This window comes from Cebus imitator, unplaced genomic scaffold (genome assembly GCF_001604975.1).
Source record: "Cebus imitator isolate Cc_AM_T3 unplaced genomic scaffold, Cebus_imitator-1.0 Scaffold310, whole genome shotgun sequence".
Lineage (NCBI taxonomy): Eukaryota > Metazoa > Chordata > Mammalia > Primates > Cebidae > Cebus > Cebus imitator.
Window position 1 is genome coordinate 610572 of NW_016107625.1, and position 16166 is coordinate 626737.

Consider the following 16166-nt stretch of genomic DNA (forward strand, 5'->3'; position numbering starts at 1 on the left):
TTTCAGCAGAATGGAAAAGGTTGACAGAATGGACATTTTCCCTTTAGTGATACGAGGCTGGAAGAAGGCTGCCTTTTGGGGATGCGGGGGCCAAGGGTGTTGGCCCCCTAAAGATTTGCTGAAAAATCACTGGCATGAGACAGATTGATTAATAGGAAAAAATGCGTACAAATATATTTCATGTGTACACACAGGAGTCTTCAGAATGAAGACCCCAAAATACAGGTGAAATTCTTCATTTTTACGCTTAGGCTCAAGAAAGTATGGACAGCTGTGTAGAAATATGATTGGAGAAAAAGGGTACAATCTAATGCTAACAGACTGGGGAGCCCAGCACGGCCTGCCTGCCTAGATTCTTCCTGGCCTCTCTGAGCATGTATCCTTTCTTTCTGGATATGGGGCAGAACCCTCTTTGGAGTGGGGGTCTTATTATCAACAGTCAAACAAGCAGATGAGATCATTTCTTTCCTCTTTCTTTCTTTTGTGCTGGAATACAGCGTTGCAATCGCAGCTTACTGCAATCTCCACCTTTCAGGTTCAAGCAATTCTCCTATCTCAGCTTCCTGAGTAGCTGGGATTAAACGTGTGAGCCATCATGCCTAGCTAATTTTTGTATTTTTAGTAAAAATGAGGTTTCACCATGTTGGTCAGTCTGGTTTTGAACTTCTGACCTCATGATTTGCCCGCCTCAGCCTCCCAAAGTGCTGGGACTATAGGTGTGAGCCACTGTGGCTGGCCCATATCATTTCTTTAAGGCCAGTTTTTACACAGAAAGGCAGAGGGAAAATTAGAGTAATATTTTTAAGTTTTATGCCTGGCTTTGGGGAAACGGGGTTCTGTTTCCTTTTGTTTTCTTTCTTTTTTCTTTTCTTTTTTTTTTTGAGACAGTCTTGCTCAGTGGCTTGATCACGGCTCACTGCAACCTCTGCCTCCCAAGTTGAAGCAATTCTCCTGCCTCAGCTTCCCAAGTAGCTGAGATTACAGGCACCCACCACCATGCCTGGCTAATTTTTGTATTTTTAATTTTGATGGGGTTTCACCATGTTGGCCAGGCTGGTCTCAAATTCCTGACCTCAGGTGATCCACCCGCCTCAGCCTCCCAAAGTGCTGGAATTACAGGTGTGAGCCACCGTGCCGGGCCAGGGTTCTGGTTTCTATGACCCACCTTAGGGAAGAGGCATTCTAGTTTCTATGACTAGTCCTGGGGAACAATGGCACTGAGAGACAGGAGGGCAGGAGAAGGTCAGAGGAAAGTTTCTGCTTCTGAGGCCTTCTCTTGGGGGCACTGTTTTCTGAGCCCCAACAGGGACATTCAGTGTTTTTATGGAGCTCATTTCCTTTTCTATTCTCCATGGAGTTAAACACCTGGGTAAGACCAGGCACTATGGCTCATGCCTGTAATCCCAGCTCTTTGAGAGGCTGATACAGGGAGATCACTTGAGTCAAGGAGTTCCAGACCAGCCTGGGCAACATAGTGAGACCCTGTCTTTACAAAAGATACAACTATTAGCTGGGCATGGTGGCATGCCTGGATAGTCCCAGCTATTCAGGAAGCTGAGGTGGGAGGATCACCTGAGCCTGGGAGGTTGAGGCTGCAGTGAGCTGTGATCACACCGCTGCACTCCAGCCTGGGTGACAGAGTAAGACCCTGTCTCAAAAAAAAAAAAAAGAAAAGAAAAACCACATACACACATACCCTACTTGACTAGTTCTTCTCAAAACCAAGGTGGTAAAAGGGGGGGCAAAGAACATCTCTTTTAAAGATGGTAATGTTGGCTGAACATGGTGGCTCACACCTGTAATCCTAGCACTTTGGAGGCCAAAGCAGGCAGATCACTTGAAGTCAGGAGTTCAAGGGCAGCCTAGCCAACATTGTGAAACCCCATCTCTTCTAAAAATACAAAAAAAATTAGCCAGTGTGGTGACATATGTCTATAATCCCAGTTACCTGGGAGGCTGAGGCAGGAAATCACTTGAACCCAGGAGGCGGAGGTTGCAGAGCCAAGATTGTGCCATTGCACTCCAGCCTGGGTGACAAGAGCAAAATTCCACCTCAAAAAAGAAAGCAAGAAAGCTAGAAAGAGAGAGAGAGAGAGAAGGCAGGCAGGCAGGAAGCAGGGAGGGATGGAGGGAAGAAGGGAGAGAGAGAGAGAGACAGAAAGAGAGAGAGAGAGAGGGTAGTGTCCACAAGGAGGAGAACTGACACATTATTCTCCCACTAGATGATTGCTTGCGAGAAAGAAGAGACTCCAGTGGAAACAGGACAGTATAGAATGGCCAGAAAGAGAAGGTGCAGGGATGATCACCTCACGTAGGTACAGAATATGCCTCCTGCCTATGTGTCTACAGGCCCATCTGGGCTAGCAGAGATAGATGAACCTGGGGCAAAAGGTAAAGAGAATGGACTCTTGATGCAATGGGCAGAGGCAGCTTGACCAGGCATAACCATCTTCTCAAGGGATTTCCCATGCTAGCGGGCTGCTTGGGATCAGTCCCTCCTCAGCAGGAGGCTATTGGGGCCACCACCCATTGGGGCTTGTCCACACCAAGCTTATAGGTGAGGAGCCAGGCCAGCATAAATGGCCAAGGGAAGAGACCAAAACTACGCCATGGCCAGTCACATGAAGGGCTATCTGTGCTTCCTCTCCATCCTTCCTACCCCATTGTCAAAAAGCAGTGTAAACAGAGAAAGAAGGGTGTGGGAATGAGCCGCTCCCTCCAGCCTTAAGGGCATCAATCAAGGCTGTGCTGGGAGGAGGTGGAGACTGGTAGACTCTGACTTGACTATGAGATGAACTTTAACATTTGAACAGTTCCAAGTTTTAACAACTGGAATGAATGGCTTTAATGTCAGGAAGTGACTGAAAAGTTAGGGAATCCGACTGAGATAGTGTGAGGACAGCCTGTCCCCGAGTGGGGAAGAAGCTGTTGGACCCAGCTGAGTTAGTAGCCGTTCTTGGAAAAGATCTTTTCTTCTTTTAACTTAGGGGAAACATCTCTCCTCCCCGTCCTTCACCACCCCAGGGAAGATTATCGCCTTCAGTTAAACTGGGAAATATGTGGCTCTGAGATTTGGCTCTGAAATCTCTGGCTTCAATTTGTCCGGCAAAGGTCACACCTCTACTCACAGCAGTGCTGAGACTGGAGCCTGATCTGTCCTTCTTCTGCCAGGGGAGAATGAAGCATGATAAGTGCCAGGCAGCCACATTGATAGTCCTCACTGGGAAGTGGAAGGCTGGGAAAACTTGGGTAAAGGTGGCCTGCCTGATGCAGGGTTTACAAAGTGAGTTGATTGTTCTCAACATTAGGCAGGGTAGAGAGGAGGAAAACCTTCTTCTGCTAATGTTATCGGTGGAGAGTGTCCAGGTTCTTGGCATTTTGAAGGAAGAATTGGACATGATGTACAAACAAAGCAAGGAAAGAATGAAGTAGCAAAAGCAAAGATTTACTGAAGACAAAACTACACTCCACAGGGTGGGAGTGAGCCAGAGCACAGGGGATCAAGAGCCTGGTTACGGAGTTTTCTGGGGTTTAAATCTTCTAGAAGTCTCGCATTGGTTACTTGGTGTACACCCTATGTAAACAAAGTAGTGGCCCACTATTAGTCTGGTTGGTTGCAGGAGGGGACCAATCAGAGGCTGAAGTGTTACACCCTATGCAAACGTCTGATTGGTTGTGGAAAGCAGCCAATGAGAGACTGAAGTGAAGTTACAAAGTTATACTCCTATGCAAATAGGAAGACTTGGCCCATGACTGCCTGATTGACGGTTGCCGGAGGGGACCAATCAGAGGTACTTTCCATTTTTCATCTGCCATGAAGAAAAACGGTGAAGGAAAGCAGGGGGCTGCCAAGGGAGTAGCCTCTGGTCCTTTTGTTACTTGGGAGTGGAAAGTTGGCGTTTTCCTTTTGATTTAGTTCTAAGAGGTCAGCGTGAATCAGCCTTAGGTTCCCTGCCTTCTGACCCTATTCTGTTGACTCATTAACATTTGGAGAGCTTGGAGAGTGTGAAAAGAGGTTAGCTCCAGTCCTGGCCAGCACGGGAAGGAAAACCAGAGGGGCAAGTAGTGTGGCAGCCCTCACAGGGACCTGAGCCCTTCCCCTCAAGCAGGTTTGGGAGCCCACGGGTTAATAGGAGGACAATCCTATGAGTGTGTGATTGAGAACCAAATGGTTCCAATGCTCTTGACAGGAGTAGTCTGTGGGAAGGGAGTGGAAGGATTCAAAGCTCAGTCCTTCCCTTACCCTTTTTCCTTTAAGCTCTGAGACAAGGAGCACTCAATCCTCAGCCCCACCACAGGCTTGGGGATGACTGTCCTGAGGGGAAGCCATTTTGGGGCAAAGACCCCCGCAAGCCAGCCTTGGCGACAGTCAGTCAGCTCTGACCTAAATATGCAGGCAATGACTTTGCCTGTGCCTGGATGAAGAGTTTTCACACAGCCAGCATCGCCTCTCCGACTCTGGCCTCTCACACCCATACTCAAGAAAAAGTAGCTCCAAGCTGAAGCATGTGGGCTCTAGAAAATGGGGATCTGTGAGAGATGCTCAGATAGGGCAGTGACCTGTGCAATGACTTGGTGGTAGCTCTTGCTTCTTGAGTTCTGTGACCCTCCTGGCTCTCCTTTCTCCCCAGGCACTCCTTCTCAGTGTTCTTCACTACCTCCTTCTCCCTCAATCCCACCTTTCCTAAGAATTGGAAAAGTCTTTAGAGATTTTTCTCCTAAGTAAATTGGATGTCTTCAGCACTCATTCAGAACCCTGTCTTCTCTCTATAGTCTGCATAGGGAAACATATTCTTTCTCATTCTGTTAAGTACCTTCACATACTGACAACCCTTACATTCATATTCTTACCCCCAAACTCTAGTCTGATTTATCCACTTGCCTACTTCATATCTTCATTTGTATCTTATGGAAATCTCAAAGTCCATGTCCTTCACATTGAATTTATAGTTTTCCTTCAGCAAATCCTATTTCCTATATCTCCAAAATATATATCAAATAAACCTGCCATTTCTCCATCTCTTCTGCTCCCAACCTTGCTTGAGCTAATTCTAGCCCTCCCACTCAACTTGCCCTGGTCATTTCTTAGCTGATATTGCCTCTTAACTTGACCCTCAACTCATTCTCTATAGAGCAACCAATCATTTGATTAAAGCACAAATCAAATCATTTTATGCTCCCATGTAAACCCTTCAATGGCTACTCGTTGTATTCAGAATGAAATCTACTGTTGTATGACGCCCACCACCCCCAATGACCTGGCTCCTTCTACCTGTGTAGCCTGCAGTGCCACTCAGCCAGGTTTCCACTTCTTCTCTCCTTCCAGGCACCTGGGATGATTGCAGTTCTTCATACCCTTGAAGTGAAGATCTAACCATGTGACTTGCTTTGGGTGATGAAATATGAGCAAAAGTCATTTGAGAATCAGTGCACAACCAACACACTTTCTTCACCTGTTATACTGATTACAGAACTCAGTATTTTTTTTTTTTTGAGACAGAATCTCACTCTGTCACCCAGGCTGGAGTGCAGTGATGTGTTCTCAACTCATTGCAACATCTGCCTCCCAGGTTCAAGCAATTATCACGTCTCAGCCTCCCAAATAGCTGGAATAACAGGCATATGTCAACACACCCAGCTAATTTTTGTATTTTTGGTAGAGAGAGGGTTTTACCATGTTTTTCAGGCTAGTCTCAAACTCCTGGTCTCAAGCAATCCAGCCACTTTGGCCTCCCTAAGTGCCTGGGATTACCGGCATGAGCCGCCATGCCAGGCCGGGAACTCTTTTTTTGAGTATTGACAAGGTGGTGCCATGAGACTGGGAAGTCTTAATAGCAGAGAATGCACAGAGAAGAGTGGCCCTGGAAGTTTGCTCAAATCCGCAGTGAACATTGTAGGAGTGAAAAATAAGCTTCTGTTATGAGATTTGCGGGTTGTTTGTTACTGCAGCAAATCATAGCCTATCCTGAATGACACTGCCCTAGCACCCACTCTCTCCCTTGGTCACTGTGTTGAACCCCACCAGCCTTCATCCAGCTTCTGAAACACATCAGGATATTGTGTCCCTCACAGTCATTACACATCCTGTTCCTGGCACACTCTTACTTCCACACCTTGTTCTGCTTTGATTCTTACGTGAGAACACATTAAAGGAAAAATAAAACATCTAAGTCTGAACCTGGAACAGTCTATAAATTAGAGAGGGAGCAGAGTTCGGCTGTTGGGTGGATAAAACAAAGAGGATATGGCAGTCGTTCTCTGACTTACTCATTTGACAATCACGTATTGACCCCTCGATTTGCCAAGCCTTATTCTAAGTGCTGGGGCAATAAGAAAAGTCAAACACTTTTCCTGACTCAATAGAGCTCATAGACTGGTAAGGGACAGCACCAAACTAACAGAGAAATGGAAGAAGGCACAGGGAGTCCATGGCGACAGTCATCATAAATGTTACAGAGATAAAAGAGAAGAAGGACGTAGAAGAAGCCAGTAAATTTGGAGAGAAGGAAGTGGCCAGTTATCTTCAATCTTTGTGGGAGCAGAAGCAGCTTGCAGAGGGTAGATGAGTGGGAGGTGAAAAGAGGGATGTTTAAAAGTAATAAACTTTTTAAAATAATAATTGCTATCTCTTACCAAGAGTGCCAGGAACTTTTACATGCATTATTTCCAATCCTCTCAAAAGTTAAGTATTGGGCCTGACGCAGTGGCTCATGCCTGTAATCCTAGCACTTTGGGAGGCTGAGGCAGGTGGATCGCCTGAGCTCAGGAGTTTGAGACCAACCTGGGAAACATGTCTAAACCTCGTTTCTCCTAAAAATACAGAAGTTAGCTGGGTGCGGTGGTGTGCACCAGTGGTCCCAGCTACACAGGAAGCTGGGGTGATGAGGATTGCTTGAGCCTGAGAGGTAGAGGTTGCAGTAATGCAAGACTGCGCCACTGCACTCCAACCTGGGTGAGAGAGTGAGACCCTGTCTCAAAAAAAACAAAACAAAACAAAAATATTGTCTTCATTTTACAGATGATGAAGCCGAAGCTGAGAGATTAAGTAACTTGGTCCAAATCACACTTGATCAGGAATGGCTGGAGTAAAATCTAAGCCTGCTGACCCCATAGCCCATGCCCTCTCCATCACCTTGTAGGCAGGATAGGTGTGGCCTGCACCTGCTGCCACATCTGCAGAAGCCTTTGTAACAAGGAAGAGAGAAAGATTTTAAAAACACTATAGAAAGAGGCTTTCCATGGTGGTGAATACCTGTAATCCCAGCACTTTGGGAGACCAAGGTGGGCAGGTCACCCAAGGTCAGGAGTTCAAGACCAGACCAGCCAACATGGTGAAACCCTGTTTCTACTAAAAATACAAAAAATTAGCCAGCATGGTGGTGCATGCCTGTAATCCCAGCTACTTGGGAGGCTGAGGCAAGAGAATCGTTTGAGCCCGGGAGGCAGAGGTTGCACTGAGCCAAGATTACACCACTGCACTCCAGCCTGGGCAACAGAGTGAAACTCTGTCTCAAAAAAATGAAAACAAAAACAAACCTATAGAAAGATACGTTACCTGTGGGACACTTCTTTAAAAACCAAAGGACAAAGGTTTTTGAGAAATTTTCCTTTTTTATTAGAATATTTAAAAAAAAACAACTGAATTGTGTTAATTATTCACAAAAGGAATCACAATGAACTCCCAAATTGGAGTGGATTTCTAGGTGGTCCAAGAAAGCACCTACATGTTTTTGACAGGTAATGACACTACTAGTTAACAACTCTGGATGTAGATGGGCAAGACTGGATGGCCATGGGGAGAAAAGAAAGGTGGGGGTGAAACTTCACAGAGAACGCGTCTATATGAGGGAAAGGCACCTTATGTGTGTTTAAATAGCATTACTAAAGCTAAACATTAACCAGGAAAGAGAAGCTTTTTTTCCTGTCATCCAAGTAACACCTGCTTTGCTTTGTCTTAGGTTTAGAAATACGCATTTGATCCCTGGAAGGATCAGAGTGATCCAAGCTGGCTAAACAGGAGGCAGTCTATAGGGAAGGTGTATGTTTCAAGCAGGAGCATTCCTTTGCCTCTTTTTGCTCAGGATCCCATCATTATGTATCTTTAATAATTAGCAGTTTTTTAATAAGTTAATTTGCAGAGAGAGAGAAAATAAAGGCAGGAAGGCAGGAAGGAAGGGAGAGAAGAAGAAAAGAGAAGAAGGAAGAGAGGAATGAAAGGGAGAGAGGGAGAGAGGAAGGGAGGGAGGGAGAGAGGGAGAGACAGAGGGAGGGAGAGAGGGAAGGAGGGAGAGACAGAAGGAAGGAGATAAATCTGTGATGATGCTGTAATGTGCATGTCTGATGTCCGAGTGAGCAGTGACGGATGATCTACCCTTTCTAAAGACCCCTTAAACAGACAAAATGGTAGACCATTGATCTGACCTTCATACCCAGGGTGACCATACTTTGGGAAGCTCAAATTGAAATGATGTGATTACTGCCTATGAGTGTTATGACTTCTAAGTGTGATGGCCCCCAAACACAGCCACCAGAAAAAGTGTCTGAATTCTCAGAGCTTGTCTTCTCCAGAATATGTGAGAAATCGTCAGAAGACATTGAACACAAGAATGCCCATGTCCATTGACCCATGGGCATTGCTAAGGAATTCTATTGGCTAGAGTCCCCGGTTACATTTCAGATTTCTCCAGTTCTGAGGATGGAGCAGATGTCTTACTGGTCGTTCCCAAGGAATGGATATCCAGGACCTCATAGCAATCTCAGAATGGGGCTGCACTGACCAAACAGTCCTCTTCATCCTAAACTGTGAGCAATTTGGCCTGAGCAGTCTTTTCTGATTGGAAGGGTAAGACCATGTTCTCACTGTGAAGTTCATCTCCCACAATTCCTATAATTGGCTGAATCCAGTTCTTGCTCGTAGCTAGAGACCTAGTCATGGCTCTGCCTACTTGGTTGTTCCATGAGGTCATAGGTGGCCTCAAGGCCAAGACATCTGGCAGAATAGAGAGCTTCAGGCTGAGCCATATAAACCCAGGTTCCGGGCAGCTTGGGAGATCCTGGGAGTTTTCCTCTGGGGAAATGGATAGTAGGATGGTTTGCCAGACCTGTGTCGGTCCTTTATGGAAAGAGGACATTGAGTGCTGAATTTTAAGCCAGATTCCACTGCCTTTGTTTGCGTATTGCCCACCTGGCGTGGAAGCTGGGCAGGCTCTGGGATTCCAGTTTCTTGTTGAGTCATCTGATTGGTTTCAAACAAGTGTGCATCTCCTTCAGGAGGGAGCCTTTGGCCAGCTCCCACAAGCTTGCCCCTATGATGCACTTGATGACTGGTATCCTGGGGGAAGGTTTGGACCAAACGATGCATCTCCAGGTGCGTGTGCCAGGGAGACTCGGGGGCCTGAAGACAGCCCTGGGCAGCCTCCTCCAGGCTCCCCTCCACCTCAGAATCTGCCTCTTCTGGGGACAGTGAGCTCCTTCTCTCCTTGTTAATCCAAACAGCATTGACCATTGATTCTGCAGGAGCAGGCGTGTTTCCTCCTGAAAAGAGAAAGCACCAGCAGGGTCATTACTGGAAGGGAAAGGGGCACTTAGGGGGTCTCATTGCTTTCAAGCTGAAGGAAGGCCATCCCCAGAAGGTTCCTGGTACATTGCATGTGTGTACATGTGTATATACAAGGATGCACACAAGGCCTCACTTCCATGCTCACACACATGCCCTTTCACACCTCATCCATATATATTTACACACACACTATTATTCATTCATTGAACACATATTTATTGAGCACTTAATGGGTACCAGGCGTTATTTACTCTAGGTCCTGGAAATACAGCAATGAACATTGAGACAAAACCCATACCTTCCTGGATGTGTCCTAGTTCAGTAGAAAGACCATAAGCAAATGCATATTTATAATAAAATTTCAGATGGCAATCAATGCTATCAAAAATCTCAAGCATAATAGAGGCTCAAACACTGAAGTGAGGGAGTAAACTCTGGGAGGAGATAGGGAACTAGCACTTGGGGCTAAAAGAAAGGCATGGAACAAGGGTACACACGGACCCACACACATGTGGGGTCATAAATGCTCACCAGTGGAAAAGATTATTCTTATGGGGTTTTGTGTCCTGGGATTCTTTTTTTTTTTTTTTTTTTTTTGAGATGGAGTCTCACTCTGTTGCCTAGGCTGGAGTGCAGTGGCACAATCTCAGCTCACTGCAACCTCCGCCTCCTGGGTTCAAGTAATTTTCCTGCCTCAGCCTCTGGAGTAGCTGGGAATTAGAAGAAAATTAGACACCCGACTAATTTTTGTATTTTTAGTAGAGACGGGGTTTTACCATGTTGGCCAGGCTGGTCTTGAACTCCTGACCTCAAGTGATCCACGCACCTCAGCCTCCCAAAATGTTGGGATTATAGGCGTGAGCCACTATACCCGGCTGTGTCCTGGGATTCTGATAGTGAGTTTACCACCCAAGGCAGAAGAGGGAGGAGCTGTGTATTGAAGCATCTCCTTTCAGAGAACCAATCATGATCCTTTTCCTTGTCCATAGGCACTGCTCTGGGAGGACATCTGTAGCATTTACTGCTTCTCAGAACTGGCTTTAGGGTGGAGGAGGCAGATCAATATCTCTTTTCTTTCTTGGGACATTTTTTTTTTAAAACCACCCAGTGAAATATGATAGTTCATTGTCAACTCTTGGTGGCAGCGAGGCGGTAGGAATGACGGAAAGGCATTTCCCTTATAGAAATCCGGTGTGTGACCAGCCTGGAGCTCCTCAGAGAGGTCATTTAGGTTCACTTGCCTGTTCTGGCATCTGTTATCACGGGAGGCCCTGGAGGTGACAATGTGCAGAGCAAGAATGGGGAGATGATATTGGAAGAATAAAGTCAGAAGGAAGCCCCTGAGCTCCAATTCCAGGCACCCAAAAGAAACAGAAGACCAGGTGCAGCCACCTCAGCCAACAGCTACCGTCCTGTCAACACCAACTCCAGTGTGAGGCTCTACAGGGTTGTTCCTGCTTTGTAACTGCAATAGTTCCTTAGGATTATTTTCCAGCGTGGAATGAAGGAAACTTACAAATATCCAACATGTTATGTACTTATCTGAGAACAAGGAAGGAGGGAGACATGATGGGAGAACCCAGGAACTGGCATCCTCTCCCATCATGAGTTTAGGAGGAAAGGACTGAAGGTGGACAGGGCTGCTCAACTGTTAGTCCCAGCCTGCGGTTCAGAGGAAAGGAAAGGAGAGCTTGGCTGGGAGGTACACAGGGACCCCACCCCAGTGCAGCCCCTGCTGAGAATCACCATGAGCCTCCCATGGCAGTACCCTCCACATCTTAGGATGGTGCCTGTTCTTCACAAGCAAAAGAGAATTAGCGTAATTGTCTGAAAAGTACAGGGAAATTTCATATCATATTTTTTATCTGTTTTATTTTGGTTTTGGTCAGTCAGGGACTGGGGATGAAGGAAATATACTCGTTATCTATAATAGTTTCTTCATTCTCCACTCTGGATTCACTTTGCCAGAAGATACAAATTGGAGAAGGGGTATTTTGAGCCCCTTGATTCCTCTTGATTTTCCTTGATTTCTTTCAGCCCCTTTTCTTGATTTCTGTCTTCAGTGGGGATGAAGGAAGCGGGTGGAGAGAAGAGCGGAGAGAGTGATAGAGAGACTCAGGGAGGAAAGAAGAATGAAAATTCATCCTAACTGCCTGAGGCCTCTGGTGGAGCCTCTCTCATCCAGCCAGAGTTAGGCAGACATGCGTTCTGGTCCTGAGCTCACCACTGACTCACTAGGAGACCCCAAGCCTCCATTGCCTCATCTATAAAAGGGAGATCTTACAAAGGGAGCTACCTTACAAGGCTGGTGGCAATGTTAAATGAAATGTCATATGAAACATCCAGCCTGGATATAAGTCCCTACCCTAATCCCTTTTCTACATAAGGTGAGTCATGCAGTGTCTGACTGTGACAAAAGCATATTCCTTTGGGACACCAACCACTTCGGGTAACTGGGCCTCTGCAGACTTCTGAAAGTAGCTCAAGGTCCCCTGGGGAACTTGCATCAGGGAAGACATGCTGCTACTTGTAACTGCTTTTCCAGAACCTGAACCCATTGCATAATGCTAAGACAGGGTGAAGAAAGCTAATTTCAGAGCCCTTCCTTTCATTGATCAGCTCCTAGCATTTCTGAGCTTCCAAATGTCACCCAATGTCTTGTGACGTTGACTTCTAGCTTCGGTAGGAGCCCAATCTCAATGCTCACTCTGTCTTCCTGGATCTCTCTGCTGCTCTGGGCACTGAGGATCACTGTCCTCTAAAATCCCTCTACTAGCTTGGCTTCATGACATTAATTGCTCTTGACTTTCTTTTGCCACTTAAAATATGTTCAATTGTAGTAAAATGCACAAAGCATTAAATATCCCATCTTAACCATTTTTAAGTGTACAGTTTAGTAGTGTTCAGTACATTCACGTTATTGGGGAACCAATCTCCAGAACTCTTCAGCTTCCCTAACTGACATTCCGTAAGCATTAAACAATAACATCCCACTTCCCATGGCCCAGCCTCTGGCAACCACCATTCTACTTTCTTTCTGTCTCTATAAATATGGCTACGTTACATACCTCATGTAAATGGGATTATACAGTATTTGCCTTTTGGGGACTGACTTATTTCACTCCGCACAGTGTCCTGAAGTTTTACCCATGTTGTAGTGTACATGGCAGAATTTCTTTCCTTTTTATGGCTGAATGATATCCCTCTTCTCAAATTTTGGCTGCTTTCTCCATCTTCCCTGGCTTCATTTCCACCTTTTGTTCCTTAAATATTTGATTATTCCAGAACTCTAATTTTCATCCCCGTTTCTTATCAATTTACACATTGACTTGCCATCATTTTATCCGCGCCCATGGCTTCAGTTACCATCAGTATGTTAATGACCCCCAAATCTGTATCTCCAGCCCAAATGAGATCCAGGCTGGATGGATGGTCTACAGACAACTATCTCCAATGCAGTATATTCAAAAACAAGTTTATCTCTCTCTGCCAAAACCCATTTTCTCTTGTATTCTCAATGAAAGATATCACCACCTACCCTGTTGCCAAAGTGTAGGGGACAATTAATTGCTCTTTTGCCACCTTAGCATCATTTTCAGCTTATTTTTGTCATCTCATCCTGATTTCTTCCTGGAGAACTCCCTACTCCTTCACATTCAGTGCTAGAGCTTCAAGTGGCCTTCCTCCTCAGATGCATGTGACACACGTGATCTTGTCCTCAGCCAGTGGGTACATAAAGCCTTGATGAGCTTCATACATATTAATTCATTTGGTTCCTACAATAACCCTATGATTTGGATACTACAGTTATTCCCAATTTGCCGGCTAAGGAAACTGAGCTCCAGAAAATTTATGTAACTTGTTTAAAGCTGCACATTAAGTAAATGGCAGAGCTGGGACTCTAACTTAGGCTGTGCTCCAAGACCCAGTACATGACCACTCCATTAGACAGTGTACTGCCTCTCATAGTTAGATAAAGAATGTGGAACTTGGCTGAGATGGTGGCTCATGCCTGTAGTCCCAGAACTTTGGAAGGCCAAGAAGGGTGGATCATGTGAGGTCAAGTGTTCAAGACCAGCCTGGCCAACATGATGAAACTGCATCTCTACTAAAATAATACAAAAATTAACCAGGCATGGTGGCAGGTACCTGTAATCCAGCTACGTGGGAGACTGAGGCAGGGAGAATTGCTTGAACCTGGGAGGTAGAAGTTGCAGTGAGCTGAGATTGCACCACTGCACTCCAGCCTGGGTGATAGAGGGAGAATCTGTCTCAAAAAAAAGGAAAAAAGAATGTGGAACTACAAACTGCTGAAAGTGTCCCGAAAGACCCTGACCTAGCTGGGAGGTCAGAAGTCTTCTCGGAGAAAGCCATGCCTGAGCACTCCTTGCATGAACCCTAATTTAGCACCTGGTAATGATAGGAAAGGGGGCATTGAGTTACCAGGAGCAGGAGAAAGGACCAGCACAGGGGATAGTGAATTCTCTGGGGGCATGTTGAATTTGAGATGTCTTTGGATCATGCCCATTAAGTGATTAGATTTGTGAGTCTGAATTGCAGGTATATTAAGCATGGTGCTTCCATTTGATAGGGATTTAAATTGATAAATGTTTGTTGAATAACTGAATGAATAAATTCCCTCGAGGGTGAGATAGAGCTTTAGGAACCTTTCCGTTTATGCCCTGCAGTGATGGTGAGTGTTTGGCTGTGCCAGTTCACTCCTTCCAGGCACCAGCAGGGTCCCATTGGTCGATGGGCTCCTTCAACTCAGAAGTGCTACTTTTGTTCCCAAAAGGCAGCATACTTTCTGCCCTAGACAGAGAGATCCCTCTGGCCCCTGATTCCTGCCTAGTCTGGCCTGGCAAAGAGCAGCCCAAAGAGTCCATCAAGCTCTACAAATAACCACAGAATCTTGCAGAGCTCAGCTTTGATCTTCCAGGGTATCTTCCCTTCTCCCTCAACCTGTTCCTCTGTTAGAGGATGAAGGGCTGGGATTTGACAGCCCCTTGCTTTCTGAACCCTGTGCTTCTAATTCCCTCCTGGAATGAAATCTGAGTTCCTAAAGGGAGGTGGTTTCTCCCCATGGGTGGGGTAGGGGGTTTCTGTGTCTGATCACACCTCCCTACCTGCTGTTTGAGGCTGGAGGAGCCTGGGATGCCTCACGGGGCTCTGAAGTCCGGTCTTCCTCTGGCCCAGACAGTTCCCAGTCTGTTGGGAATGTTATGTCTTCGACCTCCAGAGTGAATTTCTCTGGTTTGTAGGAGGTGCCTTGGTTAGACCCAGCCAGGAAGCAGAGCTCCTCTCACCATACCTAGGCTGCAGTAGGGCCAAGCCTGGCTCACCAGGCTGACCGGTCTAGCAAGATCAGAACATCAGAGCAGAGGCCAGGAATAACACTGGCAGCCAGGTGCTTGGCTGAGGCCCCTGGCTCCCTTGGCAGGTGGGACAGCTGAGCAGAGCTGCCCTGAGCCTGCCTCCCCTCCTCTTCCCCACTGGGAGGGAGGGCTGGCAAACCCTGGCTCTGCCTCCCTGCAGCTCTGCCACTCAGGCCTCCCATTGTCAGTCCCTCTTTCCCCCCCGTACCTGTCCAGCCCTACCTTTTGGAAGCACCAGAAGGTGGACCTGGGTCCTCTGCCGCCTCTTCAAGCCTTCATACTGGGCTCGCAGGAGCTGGATGCTGAGTGGGGGCCCTTTCCCAGGGGCCTGAGTCCTGGAGCCCTCAGCCATGAAGTGAGACCTACGCTGCCAGAAGTGGGGCAGGGCTGGGCACGGGCAGGGCAACCCCTTCATCCGGATCCGGGAGAAAAGCAAACACAGCTGGGTGGAGCAGGGCCCAGGGAGGGGAGAGAGAGGGAGGGGGCAGTGAGGGAGAAGGGGGAGTGATGGGCAAAAGGAGGATGGAAAGGAGAGTGGAACTGAGGAAGGAGGTAGAAAAATAAGGGGGAAGGAAAAGGATGAAGGGGAGGAGGAGGTAGAGAGAGGGAGAAATGGGGGAAGGAGAAAGGTGGGAGACAGGGGAAGTAAGAGGAGAAGGAAAGGTCAGAGGAAAGAAGGGGCAGCAAAGGGGGAAAGGCTGGAGGAAGGAGGTGATAGTGGCAAGGGGGGATGAATGGGGCGAGAGAAGGAAGAGAGGGAGGAAGATGGAGACAGGAGGAAGCAGGGAAAGGGGCGATGGGGAGTGGGAGATGGAGGAGTAAGAGGAGGAGAGGGGGATTGAAGAGAAAGGCAAACCCAGCTGCTCAGAGCCATTCAGGGAGCTCAAGAAGGTGTCTTATCCCAGGTCCTTCCATTGTTTGATCCTCAAGTTTAGAATCCAATTCCCAGTGCCATGGTGAAGTCTCCCATTTCCTGGCAGAGCTGGGACTGGGACTGGGGAATGCCGAGCACCCACTCAGCTCAAAACTCTTGGACTGGAACGTAGCCACTTTTCAGCAAACCTGCTGGTTGGGTTTGCATTCGTTGAAAGAACACCGTCGGCAACTTCACAGGGCTGGTGCTTTGGATGTGTGCCCCAAGGCCATGCCCTAAAGAAACCCAGTAGCAACGATCTCCCCAAGATCTCCACTCAGACCCCAACACACACCCCCAGTGAAAACCCAGCCCCAAA

At 47.0% G+C, this 16166-nt stretch overlaps 1 protein-coding gene across 1 annotated transcript; it reads right to left on the reverse strand.

Moving 5' to 3' along the window:
- Nucleotides 1-7591: 7591 nt before the first annotated feature.
- Nucleotides 7592-15924, reverse strand: CUNH9orf152 (chromosome unknown C9orf152 homolog). Its single transcript, XM_017503368.2, has 2 exons — nt 15157-15924; nt 7592-9534 (listed from the first exon to the last, which is right to left on the reverse strand). The coding sequence occupies exons 1-2, from the start codon at nt 15347-15349 to the stop codon at nt 9008-9010; spliced, it is 720 nt and encodes a 239-aa protein (XP_017358857.1). The 5' UTR covers nt 15350-15924; the 3' UTR covers nt 7592-9007.
- Between the last annotated feature and the right edge of the window lie 242 nt (nt 15925-16166).

What these genes read in the sequence shown, in the direction of transcription:
- CUNH9orf152 (XM_017503368.2), bottom strand. Translation starts at nt 15,349, where the DNA reads ATGAAGGGGTTGCCCTGCCCGTGCCCAGCCCTGCCCCACTTCTGGCAG. An exon ending in CCTTCTGGTGCTTCCAAAAG is followed by an intron (nt 9,535 to 15,156) that starts GTAGGGCTGGAC and finishes TTCTCTTTTCAG; the next exon opens with GAGGAAACACGCCTGCTCCT.